Source organism: Aphis gossypii, unplaced genomic scaffold (assembly GCF_020184175.1).
Source record: "Aphis gossypii isolate Hap1 unplaced genomic scaffold, ASM2018417v2 Contig00909, whole genome shotgun sequence".
NCBI classification, from domain to species: Eukaryota; Metazoa; Arthropoda; class Insecta; order Hemiptera; family Aphididae; genus Aphis; species Aphis gossypii.
Window position 1 is genome coordinate 13,834 of NW_026083354.1, and position 23,021 is coordinate 36,854.

The following is a 23,021-nucleotide window of genomic DNA, read 5'->3' on the forward strand; positions in this document are numbered from 1 at the left end:
TGTAAATGAAATATAACATTATCAACATTAATATAATATTCAATGTTATTATAGTAAAATCTTATCATTAATATGGGTGTAAATCTCCCTAGTTAAGTTTGATTTAGTTTTTATCAAATTCGATATTCAATGCTTACAGTTGTTACTATAACAAATTGTTCATTTATAATTGAAGTGTACATCTAATATATTATTTTGAACCGTAATAAAATATTTAACGTAAAAAAAAGTCAAATCTTAATATTTATTTGGGAGTAAACGTCCCTAGTTCAGTTTGAATTAGCTTTTTTCAAATTAAATATTCAATTCTAACAGTTGTAACTATAACAAATTGATTTTACGTTCGTACATTATTGCGAATTTGTTGACGCTCGTCAGCCGTTCGTACGCTCAAGTGACGCGTTGACGCCGCAAAAGATTATTTTGCGCTCGACTATTTTGGACTTAAATTTTTTGCGCCTTTTGTTTTGAGTCTGACGTCGGTATAGGCATATTTTTTTAATTAACTTTTACATGAATTACACACCATCCACTTTGAACACCAAGAGCCATCACTGATATTTACGATTTTTTTATATTTGTCTACTCGATTACCCAGTAACCCGATAACCTAATTAATATAATTATAATGAAAAATTATAAATAAGGTTAATACTCATTACATTGAAAAATTTGTTACAGACGCGGCGCACGGTAAGAAAGTACAGCATATATTTTGAATAGGTTGATAACAAAGTTGAAAATATGTCTATTGAAACAAAAAATCACGAACTTACCGAGGAGAAAATTAGTGATACGAAGATAGTTCCAATTGATGTAGAAGTTAATCAGCAGAATGATAAAACGATGGATAAGGATATGCCCATTGAGAACACTTGTTCTGTAGATAATATTTCGAATAAAATGGACTCTGAAGATGAAATCACTGCTGGAAAGGATGATGTAAAGTGCGGGTACCGTGTTTTAAAAGATCCTGATTGGGTAAAAGAATGTAATTGGAGATCATTACCAAATAATGGAGTTGACGAAGGTAATAACTAAATCTATGCTTTAATATTATATATTTTACGTTTATTGACAATATGACAAATATTTGAAAAAAAAAAAACTAATACCTAGTCACTCTTTTTAAAATTAATATGATTATCAATAACTGTTACATTATTGTAAGTATAAATCTTCTACTACCTACTAAATTTTAATAAATATAGAACATAAACATTTAATTTTTTTAAAAATACCACAGTGACTAAATGTGATTGAAAACTTCTTACTAATACATATTATTTAAATTCATAGATAATAAACTATTTATTAATTATTATTAAATTCAAGTTAAATGGTTCTATGAAATTACTGTAAATAATAATTCTATAATTGTATTGTTAAAAGCAAATAGTTTTGATAAGTTCAATAGGTTTTGTAAAAAAAATACTTTTAATTTATAAACATTTTATTACCTATTGGTTTGGTAGTATGATTTAAATGAACTAATAGTACCATCTATTTATTTATCATTGATTTATTTATAAATATTTTTTAGCGGTTAAAGAATTCATGACATGTAAAATACATGATCCGAAGATGCCCAAAACACCGAGGTATAGACCAACTCCGAGATTTCTTAATTTCCCCATCACATTCGAACCATCGAATCCGGTATTCAAATCAAAAGTAAACAATGATCCAAAGGCCTAACCTAACTTCACTGTGCATTTTATATACCTAATGATATTTCCGCCATAAAGTTCTCAGTATTTATCATTTTGTAATTGATTTTTTTTTTTTTTTTTTTTTAATTTAAATGAAATGTTTTGTTTCCATATGATTTCCATAATTTACTAGATAATTGTACAATTGAATTCACTCAGCTTATAATATAATACAAGTACACAATAAAATGTGTATGTATAATAAGTACAAATCTAGAATCTTAAGTAAATTTAGTTTGAACTTTTTTGTATTTTTATTCATTTTTTTTTTTTTTTTAATATTAACTTTAATTGTACTAATTAAGTAATCTGTTTTATAAATGTTTAAACAATTCATAAATATGTTATTATCCAATATGAGTATTGACCATACTCGTTAGGTAGTGCTTATCATTTATTGTAATTTAATATAATATAGTTGTGTGTCACCGTATATATGTAGCTTTTTAGCACCAATTAAGTGATTTTTTTTTCCATTGGTTGTTTCCCTTGATATTACAATTTGAAAATAAAATATTTGTTAAAATAAGAATTGATAAATTATTTTATCTATTAATTTTATTTTAAGTTTAATTAATATTTCATCTTAGTATCTACCTATAATATATTTGATCTGCTTTTTGTTAAAATAATTTAGAATTTTGTTAATTTTATCATTATTAATTTAACGCATATAATATAATATATTGTTGAATTAACAAAATTAAAATTATTTCAACAAAATGGTTAATATTAAACTAAAATATACTTAGTTGAATAATATTAAATAATAGAACAAAAGAAAATTTATGATTTAAAAAAAGTAAGTATTATCAATCAAATTAACAATCAACTAATTTTATAATTACTTTAATGGATTTAAAAATGTAACTGATTGCATGTTTATTTAAATATATATTTCATAGATACCTAAATACCTGTAATCCACTATGTAGATATTCTATTTACTCGCTTAGACCACTTATATATAATCCCAAACCCACAAACATACCATTTTTCAGTTAAAGCGAACAAATAACCAATGATATTATATTTCAATGAATTTGTTTATTAATAATTAACAGTCAAATTTATTTATAAAAATAATAACGATAATAGGTAGGTACTTACATAAGTATAATTAAAGATTTATAATATAAATAAATAAAAATTTATAGATAAATTGTTATATAATATTAAATAATTGGAGGACACATTTCTAATAAATACAAATAATTATATACAAATCAAACAATGTATATATATGTTATCTATTAAAGATATACAATTTATAATGTTATGTAATAACAGTTAATACATTAAATAAATATTAAAATATAACTATATGTAAACATTATTAAGTATTGTGTAATAATATTATTTTATACAAATAAACTACATTCAAATTATAAATTATGAATATAATATAATGTAACTACATTAAAAAATAAAATAGATGTAAATACGTATAACATAATTTTTAAGCACATTAATTCAATATGTTAGCTAAACAATTCAAACATTAAAAACAAGAACAATTTAGAAGCAAACATTTGTTTAGGTTTGAAAAATGTACCAACAATTAGTATTCATGGTCGGATAGGGCTTTCAAACTGTGTCATTTTTTTTAAAAGGACTTAAATTTCTAATGCTGTTTCATTAATTATAATGATAGCGTTTTGTGAATCTTTGATCCCACATTTTACATAAGACTTGTTTCCGTTTACGTCTCTTGTTACTTTCCTTGATGAAGGAATTAGCACACTGTGTAACAAGTACATTATTATCAGATATTTGGAATTTGAAAATACAGTAATTTAATAAATGATTATCCGAATGGTATGTGCAATCCAATATATAAAATTTACAGACTACAGTGAACAATAATTGTACCATAGTATACCGTATAGTAGGTACTTATTTTATAATTTTAAAATGACATCCGTTATTAATTAATAAATTATGAAGAAGGTACCTTCTACATACTATAGTACTATAAAGTATATAATACTGGTTTTATTTATTAAATTGTGAATTTGTATAGACACATCTACTTAAAAAAAAAAAAAAATCATGATAATTTAACAAGCACCTCGCATCCATTATATATTATGATAATGTTTGTTTTAATGAGTATCTGAAAATGACTGAATACTTAAATTTGTAGTTATGTTCCAATAAAATAAAATAAATAATTTTTTTTTAAACTCTAATTTGTGGAGTAATTACTATTGAATAAATTTGGTGTAGTTTTTAATTTTTCTAAAATGATTTTACTTCCATAATCTTTTACACGTTCATATTGTGTCTTAGACACTTCTTCAAATGATGTTATAAAACAACTGCAACTATTTTAATACAAACAATGTTATATGCACATTAATTCATAAAATATTCTTCACAATGAGGTTATTATTGTGTATCTAGATTATTTAAAAACACAAAATGATGATTATAAAAGTGCCATTGTTGCTAATATATTTACATCTAATGAACCAACTACTGTAAATAAAGTGTTATCCATATTTTAAGAGGATTATGGTTATACCTTTCAATTTTCAAAAATTCTACATAACTTTTACAAGGTTAACAGAAAAAGAGAATTTTTATTAACATAGTAATGAGTCTGTTAACAAAGTTACTGCAAATACATTTGGTATTTACTAGTTTTAAAACTTGAGTTATTCTCAATAACTTATGATTATATATAATAATTCAATAAATAACTTTTTTCCTTAAATGGCATAAAAAAATACCATCAGTGTTGTATTGAGTATGTTTACAATTGAGTAATCCTCAGTGATAATTCTTGTTTTTTTTCCTATTTGGCTAGAAACTAGTAAGTTTTTCTTTGCTTGAATTCATATTAAACAAACTAGGCATTAATAACCATATAATTATCAAATAATACAATTATATAATTTTCTTATTAAATAACTGGTATACTATGTAGCATAAATAATTATATATTGTAGTATATATTTATTAATTGTGTCATGACTAAAGTTAAGATATTAATATTAAAATATACAAGTATATTATGCAATACTTATACACATTATTGAATTTACATTAGTCCCAATATCCATTTAGCTAAAGCAAAAAGTTACTGTACAGAGAAAGACCTGCCATTGAAACTTCTTCTTTGCTGACATCATCACCAAGTAGTGATAATGATAACTACAACGCCAATCAAACATTACCAATCGTATCTCTATCATTAAATATACCCTTATCCAATCCTACACCTAATTCTATTGTACAAATGCATAATTGTAGCATTAATCTGAAATTATTTTTAATTCATTTAACAACTAATAATATAAAAACGGTAGAGTGCATACCACAGTAGCATAAATATTAATTAGTTAATAACAAGTAATAATTTTATTTATTTTAATTGAAACTATAAAAAATTGATCATTTATAATTGTAGTGTAAATCTAATATCAGTTTTTGAACATTATATTAATACTCAATAAAAAAAAAAGTAAAATCTTATATTTAAATTTGTGTAAACGTCCCTAGTTCAGTTTGAATTAGCTTATATCAAATTAAATATTCAATACTAACAGTTGTAACAATAACAAACTGATTATTTATAATTGTAGTGAAATTCTTATATAACATTTTGACCATTTTTATAATATTCAATTTTATTCAAGTAAAATCTTATTATAAATATGGGTGTAAACATCCCTAGTTCAGTTTGAATTAGCTTATATCAAATTACATTTTCATGTTTAACAGTTGAAATGATAACAAATTGATCATTTATAATTGTAGTGTAATTGATATATAACATTATCAACATTAATTTAATATTCAATGTTATTAAATAAAATCTTATTATTTATATGGGTGTAAACGTCCCTAGTTCAGTTTGAATTAGCTTATATCAAATTAAATATTCAATGCTAACAGTTGGATTTATAAAAAGTTGATCATTTATCATTGTAGTGTAATTCTAATATAACTTTTTGACCATTATATTAATATTTATTGTAAAAAAAAGTAAAATCTTATATTTATATGGGTGTAAACGTCCCTAGTTCAGTTTGAATTAGCTTATATAAAATTAAATATTCAATGCTAACAGTTGGATTTATAAAAAGTTGATCATTAATCATTGTAGTGTAATTCTAATATAACTTTTTGACCATTATTATAATATTAAATGTAAAAAAGTAAAATCTGGTTGTTAATATATATGTAAATGTACCTACTTCTCTTTAATTTTGTTAATAAAAAGTAATAATTTTATTTATTTTAATTGAAACTATAAAAAATTGATCATTTATAATTGTAGTGTAAATCTAATATCAGTTTTTGAACATTATATTAATACTCAATATAAAAAAAAGTAAAATCTTACATTTAAATTGGTGTAAACGTCCCTAGTTCATTTTGAATTAGCTTATATCAAATTAAATATTCAATACTAACAGTTGTAACAATAACAAATTTATTATTTATAATTGTAGTGTAATTCAAATATAACTTTTTGACCATTATAATAATATTTAATGTAAAAAAAGTATAATCTTATTATTGATATAGGTGTAAATGTCCATACTTCAGATTAAATAGGCTTTTATCAAATTAAATATTCAATTCTAACAGTTGTAACTATATTAAATTGATCATTTATAATTGTAGTGTAATTGATATATAACACTATTAACATTACTATAATATTCAATGTAATTAAAGTAATACCTTATTATTTATATGGTTGTATACGTCATAAGTTCAGTTTGAATTAGGTTTTATCAAATTACATATTCATGTTTTACAGTTGAAATGATAACAAATTGATCATATATAATTGTATTGTAATTCTAATCTAATATTTTGTACATTATTTTAATACTTATTGTAAAAATAAGTAAAACCTTATCATTAATATGGAAGTAAGCATCCCTAGTTCAGTTTGAATTAGCTTATATCCAATTAAATTTTCATGTTTAACAGTTGAAATTATAACAAATTGATCATTTATAATTGTAGTGTAATTCTAATATAATATTTTGAACATTATTTTAATATTTATTGTAAAAAAATTTTAAATCTTATTATTTATATGGGTGTAAACGTCCCTAGTTCAGTTTGAATTAGCTTAAATCAAATTAAATATTCGATTCTAACAGTTGTAACTATAACAAATTGATCATTTATAATTGTAGTGTAATTGAAATATAACATTATGAATATTATTATAAATTATAAGAGTTTATTTACTGTATTGTAATTGTTTACTTTTATTTGAAAGTTAGAAACTTATTTTTAATTAAATCTAAGACAATAAGAAACATCTGACATTAATTTATATTAATTTTATTCATTGATTTTATATAATAGACTTAATGATAAAAGAATAATTATAATATTAAAATGTATTCTTTTCTGATTGTATAAACATTAAACATGCAAATTGGATAATGTAAAGTAAATTAATGAAGTAACATAATATTCTGATGTAGTATCTATTTGAGCTTTCCAAAACGATATTTAAAAAATATTAAAAGCAATAGATATGATCATCTCATGTCAAACCAAGAATCGTTAAGCCCAACCTTAACACTTCATCATCAAAGTTTCTATACTTACATTTTCTATAATGAGTTTTAACGTCAAAACTCCAGGAACTTTCACAATTTAATTAATTGTGTTTACTTATTAGTTATGAATCAAACATTAGCAAACCTAATAAAAACTCTAAATTTTAAAGAACATTAAACATTTACATTTTATAATAAGTATAGGTAAGAAAAATTATTAAATTATAATTATATCTCTTTTTCATTAGAAGGTTTAGTACTGAACTATTGAACTGTTGAAGACTTACATTTATTTTCAACACTTTTTTAGTTGGAACTATGTGATTATTTTTGACACTGAATTATTCAACCTACTCAGTGGTGTAGCCAAGGGGGGCTAAAAGGGCTATAGCCTCCCCCATTGGCTGTATTTTTTATATTGTTTGAAGTATTTAAATTGAAATACAGAAATTGTCTTAAAGAATTTAATTATATATTTTTTGTAATTAGTTGTATAATACAATAATCGATTTAAAAAATTACTATTTTTTTTTTGTTTTTTTTTTTGATTTTCAAAAACACAAGTTAAAAGTATTCAGCCTTCCCCATAAAAATATTCAGGCTATGCCACTGTGTATTTAAATGTACCAACTTCACTTTAATTTTGTTAATAAAAAGTTATGTTTTCATTTCTAACAGTTGAAACTATAACAAATTGATCATTTATAATTGTAGTGTAATTCTAATATAACTTTTGGGTCATTATTATAATATTTAATATAAAAAAAAGTAAAATCTTATTATTGGTATGTATGTTAACTCTTAGCTACTTATGCAAAATTTTTTATGAATTTTCATCTATGAAATAATTTACAAATATTCATGATTTTGACGAATTTTGTCAATATTTGAACTTCAAATGCTAATAAAGAAAAAATTGATCGTATGTATTCTTATAATTTTTAAATCACTATAAGAGTAACTTATGAGAAACTTTGGCTTTAATTTTCAAGTATTTTTATTGGGCCAAAAAAATTTTATCGACACTTCAAAAAAAATATTTTTCAGAAAAATTGAAAATTTCAGCTGTCTATAAGTAACTCAAAAAAAGTCAAAAATTTTTGAAAATTTAACTGTATACAGATAACAATAACATAAACATTTGGTTAAAATTTCAAGTATTTACAGTGTTTGTTTTTTGAATAACAACCATAAAAAAAAATTAATTCGGTCGAAAACTGGTTTTGCGTAAAAATTCCTGTTTTTCCGTCATTTTTTTTTTGTTTTTCTCGATTTTTTTGAAAACTGTTGGAAAATATTTACTTTTTACCTCTATAATGCACCAAGGATATTTACTTTTCCATCGGAAACCACTCCCGAAGTTTGAAATTGAAGCATTATTTCGACTAGTTATGCTGTACACAGACACAAAAAAAAAAAAAACATATCTACATCATTGTAAAATCAATACATTCATCACTCCGTTCAGAATCTAAAAGTTATGTTATCATTTCTAACTGTTGAAACTATAACAAAATGGTCATTTTTAAATGTAGTTTAATTATAATATAATTTTTTGAACATTATTATAATATAAAATATAAAAAAAAGTAAAATCTTATTATTAATATGTATGTAAACGTACCAAGTTCACTTTAAATTTGTTAATAAAAAGTTATGTTTTCTTGACCGGCTAGTTTTTACATAGGCTTAAGTTTATCTTTAATTGAAAAAAAATTATTCATTTTTTTTCAGTGAACTGCAATTTATCTTATCGTCCTTATACTTTATGACTTTCGATAACAATACCTACTTCGACATTTTGTCACTTATGGTGCGACACCATAATTTATACGCAGTCATACACTCAATATGTTGGCAAACGATATTTATTTAATTATATGTGGTGGAGAATTTTTGAGTCTACCACAAATTATTATAAATATCTAAAGTATAATTTAACATAGTACATATGATTCAATGAAACATATTGCAAGTACCTATTTCACGGAATGTCGAAAACACGGTGGCAAGGAATAAATAAATCGGATTTATTTAATGCATTTTTGAGAGATGAAAACTTTTATAATTTGAATTATTGCTACAGCTTCGTCGAATGTGCATAAAACAACACAATATTCATCATTTTTGACATCAATTTTTTTGACATGCTTTTTGATTTATTATTATTTTTTTGAATTTATTTAAAATAATGATATACTATATTATGATGATAATTAAAATTTTTAATTTATTTATTAGCGGTAGACCGCTTAGTGAGCGCATACTTACTAGATGACAGCCAAATCACTAAATCAGCCAATACTTTTATTTTTATATATCTGTACCTATTGTTTTCTGTGAGACATATTACTATGTATTATGTAGTTATCACCTTATTCTCTATATTCTTAAATTATTCTATATTTTGTGTCTGAAACTTTGAAAGTCACCACGATATATTTATATTTATTTTATATAGTGACCATGACAAAGTAGATATCTACTTTGTTATGATTGTGAGTTGTGACAACGATTAACGATACTACGATAGAAACGGTTGGGGGTCTGAATATTAGATGATTTTTTGTCGCGTAGGAGAACGGGTGATGCCCAGTAGCCAGTTGGTGATAGTTTTATCATGATTTTGTAAGGTTAGGTTTGTTGTATTGTATTGGTATTCATAAGTCCATGATTCTAAGCTTTGCAGTTTGCACTCAACGGCGGCTGGTCACTCACCAGTCACCTGTCGTGCTTACACTTGCAGTACATAAGTAGATTAGTAAGTAAATAATTTACTGTAATTATTACAGCTACTGTGAATTGTAAAATTTCACCGTAGTCATAACTCATAATTGCGAGCTGTGTCTGATGGTTCTTCGTTTAATAGGTAAGCATAAAACATATTTAGTACGTTTTGCATGTAGGTACTTGTAGTGGTTAAATGTCATTTAATCGTAGATTACCTCGGATGTTTTTTTTCGCTTGTCAGCGAACTAAGTCGTATGAGACCATTCGTCCGATTACACTTGAAATATTGAACTCGTCCAATTGTGACTAGTTAGTGAAAAATATATTAATTTAATGGTCCAATAAAATGTAATGGACCTATCACAGAAATCATATATATAGATTATTGGACTATTAGCTTATTATTAATTCAATAAGTTCTTAGTGATTGTTCATGCAATCCAACATATAGTGATTTAGCTAATTGATTTCATTGCACAGAGTAAAATACCAAGTAGTAGTGTTAATTGTAAGCTGGTCTACTATAATTTCGAGTGAGCAGCAACGAGCAAGTGATAACACTTGATGAATGGGTGATCGTCGTGCAATAAGTCAGTTTGTAGTTGCAAATTATCTTAAACAAGTATTGAGTAAATTCGCCCAATGTAATCCATGCTTCAGGTATAAAAGTTTCTATGACCTGTGCACTATTTACTCATGATAGTGACTACAAAGAAATAACAAGTATATTGTGTGAGACATAATATTTGTTTATTATTAAATTGACCTTGCTAAATTTGTGGATAGTGTGAAAGAACTTTACCTGAATTGTTAGTTAGCCTTAAAAACTAGGAGTACAACTTAATATGGACATTAGTATAACATTAAGTAACTATAAATCCTATAACTAAATAAGAAAGTACTTAGAAATTTACTCTGTTCCAAATAAGAAGACATGTTAGTTGGTGTTAGTGCATGGGGGTAATGAGCTGCACATCACATCAGCTGATGCGACATCCGCCGCATGGTAATATTATAATATTATTTTCATGGTGCCCTTATTGGCTTAATAAAATTATTTTATATCTTTTAATCATTTACTATTTATGTAATTCAGATTTGAATTTTTTATAGACCGTGTATTAAATTAAATTAAAGACACCATGTTTCACTTCATAATGTAATTTATTAATTAGTTGTTTACTAATTCTGGTACTTGTTTGTTATCACCCCGCAATAAATAAGATAAACAATATAATAAATTAATGAATTATGTATATTATTAATAATAAAATGTTAGAAAAATAAATGTATTTTAATATTATAAATTAACATTATATTACATATGTATAATATATATTATTATAATTAGAATTTAGAACAGACCAGATCTCAGATATATCTTAAAGATAGTTATAAATGCATTTTGATCCCCGAGACGTGTTTTCCATGTAAATTCTGTCAAATACACAGTTCTAGAAAATTTTTTTTCATTCTACAACTCTTTTTATTTCCTCATTTAGCAGAACTTCTCAACTACTCGATGTTTGGGTGTGTGCCCATGTGTTCAGATCAACAAAATGTTTACTATGGCTAACAGTATTATATTGGAATCCTTCTTTCTGCAAATTTTTGCAAGCTTTCCAAAAATCTGACAAAATTATTGAGCTTTATTAAAGGTAACAATGTAGTTTTTCCATTTCCTAAAAAATAGATCATTATCATGAGCTAAATACGATAATTGTAGGAACAATAACGATATACTATTTGATGGGGGCATACATTTTACGCTAAGTTCTGGCACTCCAATAACAAACAAGTACCCTAATTCTCACCATGATAATAGATACAACACTCTAAAGTACCTAGTTAGTCTTACTTTAGCTCAATTTGAATGTTTTTAATCAGTTTTATTATTTAAATTAAATTATTTTATTATTATTTTACTTCTATTGCATTTTAACAATAAATTTTATTTTATTATATAAAAAGCTATGATATCTACTGGAGCTAGTTAATTTACGATAAAAATTATTTTTTATATACTACTAATTCATACTTTAGTTATTTATGTTTATTTTTCATTTTTTTTTCTAGATAAAAAATGATAACAAAAGTCTAAAATGTTCAAGATTCCACCAATAAATGAGAGCTACAAAATAAACTGCTTGATATATGTGTACATTAAATTAGAAAATTCAAAAAAATATTGATAAATTGAAGCATAATTACGATGATATTATCAATCTACTTATTGATGGTAAGTATTTTATTAGTTGCTTTAAATTTCGGAGTTTTATCTCAAAATGTGAAGTATTTTACCTTAAAACATATCTGCATTTTTTTTTTAAAAAAAATTGTAACTTGTTTGGACACTAGTTTATGATAAATATTTGTTATTAATAGTATGCTCTAGATGTCCTTTATCAACTTTAGTATCTCCATGACAAACATTAAATTTAAATGATGTAGGTATGTTTTTATAGCAATATAAGAAATTACAATGAATGACATGAATTTTTAAACATACTTTTAAAATATAAAAAGAATGCTCATGCAATTAAGTTTTTTAATTTTCAAGATTATTTTGATTATTTGTTTTGAAACAAGTATAAATATATATATTTATTAGAATTGAGTGAAAATTCACCAATTTTATGTAAATTAAGTTTTTGGTTTTGTAATAATGAAAGCTATGTTAAAAATTATGAATTGCATACTTAATCATGCATTATATTGGAATGAGAATTTTTTATTTTAAATAGATTTGTTAGTAAAAATTAATTTATTTCCAATTTCCAATTATTGGATCCTTGCCTAATTTTTGTAGTGCCCAATCAGAAAATTGTAAATAAGTTTCTTATTTTTACCATTTCTGATTTGTTTTATAATAAATATTATCATTACATTGTATTAATTTTGTACACAAGGATTATTTATTTTAAAAATTAAGTATTAAAGTCATACCCTACTTTAACAATTTTGTAATGTTGCCCTAACATTGACGTAGGTACATGATACTTTTGGAATGATTGTTAGTCTAAACCTTCAATAAAACTTCTTTTATACATGCCGATTTAATCATACCTACTGTTTTTTTTAAATTTCTAATATCTAGCTTACGTATGTAAAAACTAAAATTCCAAGCTAATCAATCTAGGTATTAATTTTAATATTTATGTTTACTATTATGAAACTATTTATGTTAATTTTTGTATTTATGCTGATAATTTTAAATATCAATTATTGTTTCAGTTGTCTGAAAGATTCTATATGCATTACAGAAAATATTGAAAATCAAATAAAAACAAATGGAAATTGACAATATTATATACGAAACAATTATGGAATATAATTTGCATCTAAAACATATTAAGTAACAGATTAAAAACTTAAGAATAAGAATATTAATATTAAAGCATCTACTACCTCTAATTACAAGATAATATCATCTGAAAACAAAAACAACAATGTTCTTTGCTGTTGGTTTAAAATTTTTCTCAAATCCAAGTCAAAACTCTCTTCCTTACTAATTTTGAAATGCTTTACAAACATGTAATAAGTAATAAGTCAAATTTTTCTCAATCGTCAATTTTCACCAAACACTGCAGTAATGCAAATCTCTATGAATAGGATGAAATTGCCCCCTCCCCTCAAAAATAAAAATTATTCACACCACTGAAACAGTAGTATTCATTACAAATGATACATTTATATGGTTTTTCTCTGGTATTGATGACTTGATTTTAGTTTTGCTAGGTTACCAAAACTACTATTAGGATTTATACCAGAGAATAACCATATGAATAAAATGTTGGTAATAAATACCTTTCTCAAGCATCGACTAAATATGTTTTTCCGTTTTCTCTGTAGTATTCGTTACAAATAATTCATTTATATGGTTTTTCTCCGGTATTAATGACTCTTGATTTTAGTTTTGCTAGATTATCAAAACTACTATTAGGATTATACCGGAGAATAACCATATGAATGAAATGTTGGTAATAAATACGTTTCTCAAGCATTGATTAAATATAAATTTTCCCAGTAGTATTCATTACAAATAATTCTTAGATATAGGTTTTCTATATAAAAAGGTTATATAATGACATAATACATATTTTTACGTTTGATAGAAAAGATATCAAAACAAAATTTAAGTAATTAATCCTTTTATGTTTTATTTTTATTTTTTACATTTATTCAATTTACAATGTACATTTTATTATGTTAGAAAGTTACAAAATAAATTTAGTTTAAAAGTCTAATATTACTAATTATATTATTAAATGTATTGTAACTAGTTTTTACTATAAAATAACTTTTGTATTTATAGCTTAAATTCAGTTTAAAAATTGTAATTAGTTTATAAACTGATGTTAAAATTATATTGTAATTTAGTGTATGTAATAATAAATATAATGTAATGATCAATTTATTGTTACTATACATAACTATTAAATAATAAATTGTGTTTAACAAGCATTTTCTTGATTTAATAATTTAGTTGTAATTTGATTTTTTAATAAGCCTACCCACCTTGTAAATATTATAGAATACATTTACCAATAGATTATATATTATCATTAATAGATTATAGTAACAAGTGCCTCTTGGTGTATAAAAGTATATTTTTTAAATTTTTGTGTTAAAAAAATGTGTTTATTGAATATAAAAATATGTATTTTAATTAATACATGAACATTGTATATTATGTAAAAATTTTGGCTTAACTTGCTAAATTTACTGATGATGACTTGCAATAATGTAAGGCATATGTTAAATTACATTAGCTATTTAAAAAGTGATATCACCTTATTGGTTTAAAGAAAGCTAATATATAAGCATATTATGCTCAACACAAATTTTTTTGGTAGGTATATACATTAATAATATTCGGTTGACTTTGACTCTTAACACATTTACCTTGCTTCTTAACAAACTTACTACTTACTGATTTAGAAGCAAAACAAATGTAAAATACTTTAAATGTAATTCTGATTCTTATATTTAAAAAAAAATAATTATATTACTGATGCAATGATATCATTGTTTTCTTGTAGCTCTAAAAAACGTCTATTCTTTCATGTGTTGTCTCCATCTTTAATCTTACAAATGTGCATTGTGCGACATAACAAATTTACATTCAATAGAATACATTTCGCGTTGTTAGTTTTAATAACACATTACACCTAATTAGTGTGTATCATCAAATTAAAAATGTGAATAGCTTGCCTACCTATTTAATACAGAGCAAGTTATTAATATACTAATGACCAAACCTTGCTTTAATATTAATTATAAAAGCAACTAGAAAACAAAGATAATAATTACAACCATGTTGTTGAAGAATTCTCTCCGATCCACATTGGGAGTCATCATTGAACGTGTTAAGTTCATCATTAGAAACGAGGCTAGATCGCTGTCGGATGTTCTGCTATCGTCTTGTTTAAAGAAGGGATGCATACATTTTCTTCTTTATAAAAATGGTATTCTGATCGGTTGTGTATGTAGATATTCGATAAATTAAACCGATTGAATTATGATCAATCGATTGTTCGGCAGGCCTACATTTTCGAGTTTTGAAGGTTCACCTCCATAGTCCTCCAATCGTTTTGAATTTTCGGGAGTTAGCGGAACGTTTCACCCCAGTGTGTCCAAACGTTCTCCGTTCTTGGTGTTAATGGGCGGGCAGTTTTGCTTATCGCTATCATGGTTTTTTTTTTTTATACTTTTTCTCGTGTTCGTCCCCCGAACCAGAAGACAAGTGCTTCACCACACGGATTATTATTCCGTTGATAGTGTTGTTTTTATTCACTATTTCCTCGTACACAACGATAATGAGCAGTGTCCACTGACAGTTTGTACTTATTTATGACCACGACAAACTACATTAACACTGCCAAAAGCATCGTTGTCGTTTGCGTGACGACGAATAAAAGATCAACGGAGGACATGTAACGCAGTCACTACTGTTTTTTTGATTCAACCAAAACGTCATACGCTGCCGATCATAGACGCCCCGAGGGCCGTACAACGCCGTCCCGTCTAGCCAACGTCTCTGGAAAAAGATCTGATGCCCATCATATTGCTCAACTTTGTCGCTAAATAATGAAAATGAGCGACGAAACGCCAGTCAGTTCTCTGGTACTACCAGTTTTGATCAGGCCGATTTTATCTCAGGTATTTTATTATTATACGCTATAGCTATCATTTCGAAAATGTTTTTTATTATCATTTTTTCGGCCCTTTAAAAAATGTTTAATTAAATTGTTTTTATGTGGTTTACTTGAATGTTATTGTGATAAAACTAAATTAAGTTGTAATTTTTAGTTGGAGAAGCGCAATGTCTCTGCGTCTCAAACTTTACGATCAGCATTGTTTAAAACTGAAAATACTCATCCTGGGTTTGCATACAATTTGGTTGCTGGTATAATGAAACAAGGTGATATTAGCATTAATATGAATGAGAGTGTATTGAGACTTCAAGGCACAGTTTCTGATCTAGAAGGTAAATTTTAAAGTACCATTAATTATTAAGTATTTATAACTTTAAAATAATTATTTATACTTTTATTCTTTAAAATATAAGACTCAAGTTTTCTTATTTTAGTTGCATATGAAGTTTGCATAACAAAAATTAAGGTGTATTATCAATTTAAATTTTAACTATCAAGTATACAAATTACAGATGTATATTATACAATTAACTCTATTTTGAATTGTTAGGTTAATTATTGTAACAATAATTAGATGACAGTTTGTATCCATTTACATATATTTAGTGGTTGATATATCAATGTAGTCAGTATGAAATATGATGTTTTACAAAAGTGTGATTTTAAATACGATTATTTTACAGTATTTTTTACATTAAAAAATAAAAATAGTTCATAATTATTCAACTCAACTATAATTTTACAGTTGTACACAGTACACTAATTTTTATGCCGGTCCTTAAAGTGTTCCAACAGTATTTAGGTTTATTTAATATCTAACTTTACTTCTTTTATATTTTGGATGTTCTAATAATTTACTATAACATTTATATACCTTTACCTCCTCAATATCATCACTAGCCGTTTTTTGTATCTAAAATCAATTATTAGCCAATTTTACGAGTTCAAATACCTATTATAAATAACACAAACTCCAATAATTAATCGATTACTAATAAAATATTATGAACGTTATTATAAATTTGTTAGAAATTCATATAATTTCATTTTAGTTACTACTTAAAGGTATTTTCAACAGAATATTTCATTGATTTCACAAATGACTAAATAACTGAAGTATTTCTTATAATATTAAACGTGGTTTTATCTTTTATGATAATATTAAGATTTTACTTAATATTATTCTTAAAATATCTAATAATTAAATTTATGCAAAGATGTATACTTTGTATGTAATATATGTATGTACATTATTAAATGACAAATTTTATCTAAACTTAAGTGGCAAGGGAATACACTCTGGATAAGCCTAATTTAAACTAGTACTTTTTGAACAATATTATTTTTTTTTGCATTTTATTATCAGTTTTTCAGAAATTAAAATCAAATTAATAAATTTATATTTATTAGACATGATGCAATTTGTTTAATATTAATTTAAAATTAAAACTTTAAAACTTTTCATGCAAACTATAATTTTTACCAGTGGAAAATTCTCTAGGATGCTCAGAATGCACTACATTCAAATATAAACATAATTAGTAAAAATACAAAAATTATTTTTTCATCAATATTATATTACATATTTATTTAAAAACAACAACAATGAAATAACAACTAAAATTTCTGATACTTATCTGTGTTTATCTTGATCGTAACATTTATTGAGAGAGCATATAATGAGTGTGTGTGCAAGCTAAACAGCGTTAATTATTGCTATGAAATACCGGTTATTCCAAATCCCGCTCCATTAGCATCTGCGGTACTAACCACCCAGAGTATTTTCATTGAATTGTGATTTGTCAATAATTTTTATAATTTATGTTTATGAATATATAACAATTTTATTAGTTTTTATTTATTTATTTATAAATGAGTAAAAATTTGTGTATTACCTATTTATTAATTATAAATTGAATAGAGCTATAATACATTATTTGTTTATTTATTTATAAACAAGTTAAGACCCTTTAGACTATTAGAACAATGGTACAGTAAGTAAAAATAATTAAATGACAAATAAAATTTAAACTTAGAACACTAATATAGTACAGTATAGTACACGATAATAACATACATTATAAAAATAATTATTAAGATTAATAAATATGATACTATCATTATAGTAAAATTATAAATAATAAACAGAACTTAATGATATATAAACATTGTGTTTAAAAACATGGCGCAACATGAAAAAGAAATTAATCTAATTAATTATTGTGTTAGTTGAAGTTATTATATGCACATGCCCATACTTCGGAGTCATAAATTCAGCATTCCTCATTTATTTTTACAAACATACTTACTACTTAGCTATCTTCAGTACATAAATTGATATTTTTAATAATCTAATAATAATTTTAGGTAAGCTGTTGATTTTGATATTTTCAATTAGGTATAAATAAGTATTTCATTTCCTTTTAGATTCTGAATGGAATGATGAATGTATTGATTTTACTATGATGTGTGTTTTTTTTTTGTGTGTCCGTGTACAACATGACTAGTCGAAATAATGCTTCAATTACAAATTTTGGGGGTGGTTTCCGTTGGAAAAGTGAATACATGGTGCATTAGCCATTAATGCATTTTAAAATTTTCCATTAGTTTTCAAAATAATCGAGAAAAACAAAAAAAAAGTGATTGAAAAACGGGAATTTTTACGCAAAACCAATTTTCGACCAAATCGATTTTTTTAAATGGTAGTTACTCAAAAATTAATCTCTGTAAATACTTGAAATTTTAACCACATGTTTATATTATTATTATTAATACATGGCTAAATTTTCAAAATGTTTTGACTTGAGCTAATTATAGACAACTAAAATTTTAGATTTTTCTGAGAAATTTTTTTTTGAAATGTCGATAAAAAAATGTTGGATTGCCAAAAATACTTGAAAATGTAATACAAGTTTGCTCATGGGTTTTTCATATTGTAGTTTAAAAAATCAAAAATCGTTAGTCACAATTTTTTTTATAAGCGTCTATAGTTCAAATTTTTACGAAATATGTCAAAATCTGCAAAAGTTGCAAGTAATTTTGTAGTTGAAAAATCATAAAATTTGTTGTGTTTATAACTAAGGTTAAAAAATTCAACACTAAGTTTTCAATAAGTTTTCCTTCAAGTAACTATAGAAAAAACTGGAAGCATTATTATAGGAAAAATTTTAAGTGCGTTTGAATTTTAAATTTTTACGACATAGTGTAACAATAACGATTTATCCTCAAACAATTTTAAATATTTGTTATTATTCAAATAGCTTAAGTCGTAGATATTTGAAAATGTCACCAGTTATTTAGATTAGTATTTTCTTTACATGATTCAATTTTGAAAATATTTTGACTTTTTTTGAGCTATTTATATAGACAACTGAAATTTTCGATTTTTCAGAGAATTTTTTTTTTTTTTGAAGTGTCAAAATCATGAATATTTGAAAATTATTTTGTAGATATAATTCATAAAAATTTTTGTATAAGTAGCTAAGAGTTGAAAATTTAATACAAGATTTGCCATAAGTTTAGCTTACAATAATTAACTTAAATTTTGGTATATTCAGGTCATTAAAACCTAAACCACCTTTTTCACCAATCACTGGAAATTATATCTTAGGCTGAAAAATCATCTTCGTTCAGAATGGTTTTTTTGTATACAATGTTACCTATCATTGGATTCAAATAATTGATTATAATATATAATAGTGATCCATGTGGCACCTAATGTACAGCAGAGCGGTACCCACTTTCTTTTTTTTTTAATTTTACTCAGATTTGTTCAAAGTAAATATATATTTTTCATAATAACTTACTATACAATATTTATTATCGTAACACTTTGTATTACCTATCTACTTCATAGATTGTAATAAAGGTATTATAACATTTATTCTATTAAAAATTTAAAAAATGGATTTTTTTGGAAAAAAAATGCTGTTTTTAATACCTAATTGTACCTTATGCATCATTAAAAACTGTTTTACTGTTCTACTTTAGATTATAATTTAAAAAATATATTTAATTACCCAAGTTTATCAAATTTTAACATAAGCACAAAATGGATTGTAGATTTTATGATTATACTATATTAAATATTTATAAAAGTTAAATTAAGAATTGTTTTGATTAGATTTTTATTGTTAGTATTTATCAAAACTTGTTTTGTGGTTAATTGATTTCCAAAATCCAGAACTCTTAATTAAGAACTCTAACAAACTAGGATTGATATTATTCTTTACCAACTCTTAAATGTTTAAATGTTTGTATAGTGAATTAATAAATTAAATAAATTAAGGATTATGTATCAACTATCAATGTATAATTAAGTTAAAGTTTATTAGGTATGTAAATAGTATTAGTTTTGTATTATATATTTTATTAATTTTTCAAAATATTTTACTAACAATACAAATCATTCTAAAATATCACATATTGTTTAGGTGGTGAATATCGGTTAAATAGATCTGAAGACGCATTTCAAGAATTAAATAAAAAATCTATGGCTTTAAAAAGAATATTAAGTCGAATACCAGATGAAATCAATGATCGTAAAACCTTTTTGGAAACAATTAAGTGAGTTACCAAAAATGTTTATGTATTTAAAAAAAACTCAGTTTCATAGTTTTATTGCTATTACATAAATAATAAGTATGATTAATTATGCATGGCAACTTTTTGATATGACTTGGTACAAATATTAGTTTAATAAAAAATAAATATTTATATATTTAGTTAGTCATTTAGATTTTGAACCATTAATAATGGTGGAGTGGCATTCATTTTTAAATATAATTTATCTATAATGCTTATTGTGTATTTTCTATAGATTTAGTCAGATATGTTATATTACCTAAAATATATGTATAATTTATAAGCTTTTACTTTCTTTTATAAATATATTAAAATATAAAAGTGACTATGTGGAAATCATACAGAGACACGACATAATCATTAGTAGTTATGTTAGTTATTAGTGGTTAAGTGGTAAAGTAAGTGAGTAGCAACTACTACGCATAATGTGACAATTAACAATTCAATAAATATTTAACAGCTTTTTGTTCACATTTTTTATCTTATATTTGTTTAACAACTAATTTCAAAATGTAAAATAATTTATTTTTAAATAACAAGTCTAAGAAATATTTAAGTGCTTAAAGATATTATTAAATGAGTAAATTATAAATTATACAGTGAAACTTTTATTTAACAAAGTCTCAGGAGAACAAAAAAATTTTCTATTCTAGAGGAATTTGTTAAATATAATTATCAATGAAGGTCATGGTTCTCAAGTATAATTTGTTAAATAGAAAATATCGTTACATTCAAGTTTCACTGTATTAAGATTTGAAATATAATTGTTTGTTTAATTGTTGGTTATAGGTACACTTATTTATTTTATTTATAATTACAGAGAGATAGCTAGTGCTATAAAAAAATTACTTGATGCAGTAAACGAAGTATCTGCATATATTCCAGGGCCTAGTAATAAACAAGCATTAGAACAGAGAAAACGTGAGTTTGTTAAGTATTCCAAGCGATTCAGTAACACACTGAAAGATTATTTCAAGGAAGGACAGTAAGTAGATTTATAATTTATTTATAAAACATAAATATAATCTTTACAAGGTTTTAGAATTATTAGTGACATTTACATTTTGACAATTTAGCAACTCAAAAAAAATTCTACTAACACCTATTTAATAAAATCAAAGAAAAAAATACAGAACATTCATATCTTTTAAGTAACTGAATATCTAACCTCATTAATTATAATTTATATAAAATATAATAAATATAAATGCTTAAAAATCTATCAATTTAAAAACAAAAATGTTGAACATTTTTTTTTTTAAGATTTTCGAAATAAAATAAATGTTGGTGATTAAAAATGGAAAAAAATTAAAAAAAAAATATATATTATTTTATGAATAAAAGAACTTATTTTTACTGAACTGTATCTTTTAAATTTTTTATATACTACATTATTGGTTAGTTAAAATTACGATTTATAAGCTAATGATCAACATTTTGTATTTTGACATTATTAAAACAATTAATTTTAAAAATTTAAAATATGATAAAAATTATAAAATATACAAAAAGATAGTATTTCTTATGCCTGAATCTAAGTACTATTATAATGCTTGCCAAAAATTAAAAAAAAAAATACTAATTATACTTTATTATTATTATTATTATTTTAATAGTAGAAATTAGTTTTATAGTTTTGTTGAAATAATGATATGCATTTGTATTTTGTTTCAGTGCCAATGCAGTATTTATCAGTGCCTTATATTTAATTCACCAAACCAACCAAATTATGATAACTGTAAAAAGTAAATGTGAATAAAAAAAATTATTTATTTTTCTTTTATTTCAATTAATAAGTAAGCAATGTAATACATTCCATTACCAATTATTTATCTCATAGAAAAAAAAATAATGTTATATAGTTTTAAAATAATATCAAAGTATATTTTTAATATCTATCTTGTATTTTCTATTTAAATAGAATATCATATTTAGAAAATTATTTATAAATATCATTATTTTTTAAAATACTTTTGATCTATTTATGAACAATATTAATTTAATTTTTAGTTCTTGAGTTTTAAAGACTTTGTTTATAGAGTTAAATTTCTACTTTTTTTCTTTCGATATATTTTTACTAGCAAATTTTTATTACGAATTATAATATGTTATAGCACTTGTCTTATCCAATACAGAAGAATATTTTTGTTTGTTAACATTACAATTTAATTATAATTATGATATGATTTATAGTGAACTCATCGCTATTATTTCATATATTAAATATTCATAAATGTTATATTTTTATGCACAGTATTATAGTTAAGAATGTGATTAAGTACCAGTTGTACTAAAAT

At 23.9% G+C, this 23,021-nt stretch overlaps 2 protein-coding genes across 2 annotated transcripts; both read left to right on the forward strand.

Annotated features, from left to right (window-relative positions):
* Positions 1-744: 744 nt before the first annotated feature.
* LOC126555547 (uncharacterized) lies at positions 745-1,972 on the forward strand. Its single transcript, XM_050210457.1, has 2 exons — positions 745-1,030; positions 1,544-1,972. The coding sequence occupies exons 1-2, from the start codon at positions 745-747 to the stop codon at positions 1,696-1,698; spliced, it is 441 nt and encodes a 146-aa protein (XP_050066414.1). The 3' UTR covers positions 1,699-1,972.
* Positions 1,973-15,691: 13,719 nt separating this feature from the next.
* On the forward strand, positions 15,692-22,502 carry LOC126555546 (programmed cell death protein 10-like). The gene is made up of 5 exons (XM_050210456.1): positions 15,692-16,144; positions 16,295-16,472; positions 20,574-20,706; positions 21,545-21,709; positions 22,399-22,502. Exons 1-5 carry the CDS (start codon positions 16,073-16,075, stop codon positions 22,481-22,483), a joined length of 633 nt encoding a protein of 210 aa, XP_050066413.1. The 5' UTR covers positions 15,692-16,072; the 3' UTR covers positions 22,484-22,502.
* The last annotated feature ends 519 nt before the right edge of the window (positions 22,503-23,021 follow it).

Bases quoted from the DNA above. Each gene is read 5' to 3' on its own strand.
- LOC126555546 (XM_050210456.1), top strand. From the start codon at position 16,073: ATGAAAATGAGCGACGAAACGCCAGTCAGTTCTCTGGTACTACCAGTT. The intron at 20,707-21,544 runs GTGAGTTACCAA...TTATAATTACAG, and splicing joins ACCTTTTTGGAAACAATTAA to AGAGATAGCTAGTGCTATAA. The intron at 21,710-22,398 runs GTAAGTAGATTT...ATTTTGTTTCAG, and splicing joins GATTATTTCAAGGAAGGACA to TGCCAATGCAGTATTTATCA.
- LOC126555547 (XM_050210457.1), top strand. From the start codon at position 745: ATGTCTATTGAAACAAAAAATCACGAACTTACCGAGGAGAAAATTAGT. The intron at 1,031-1,543 runs GTAATAACTAAA...AATATTTTTTAG, and splicing joins AAATAATGGAGTTGACGAAG to CGGTTAAAGAATTCATGACA.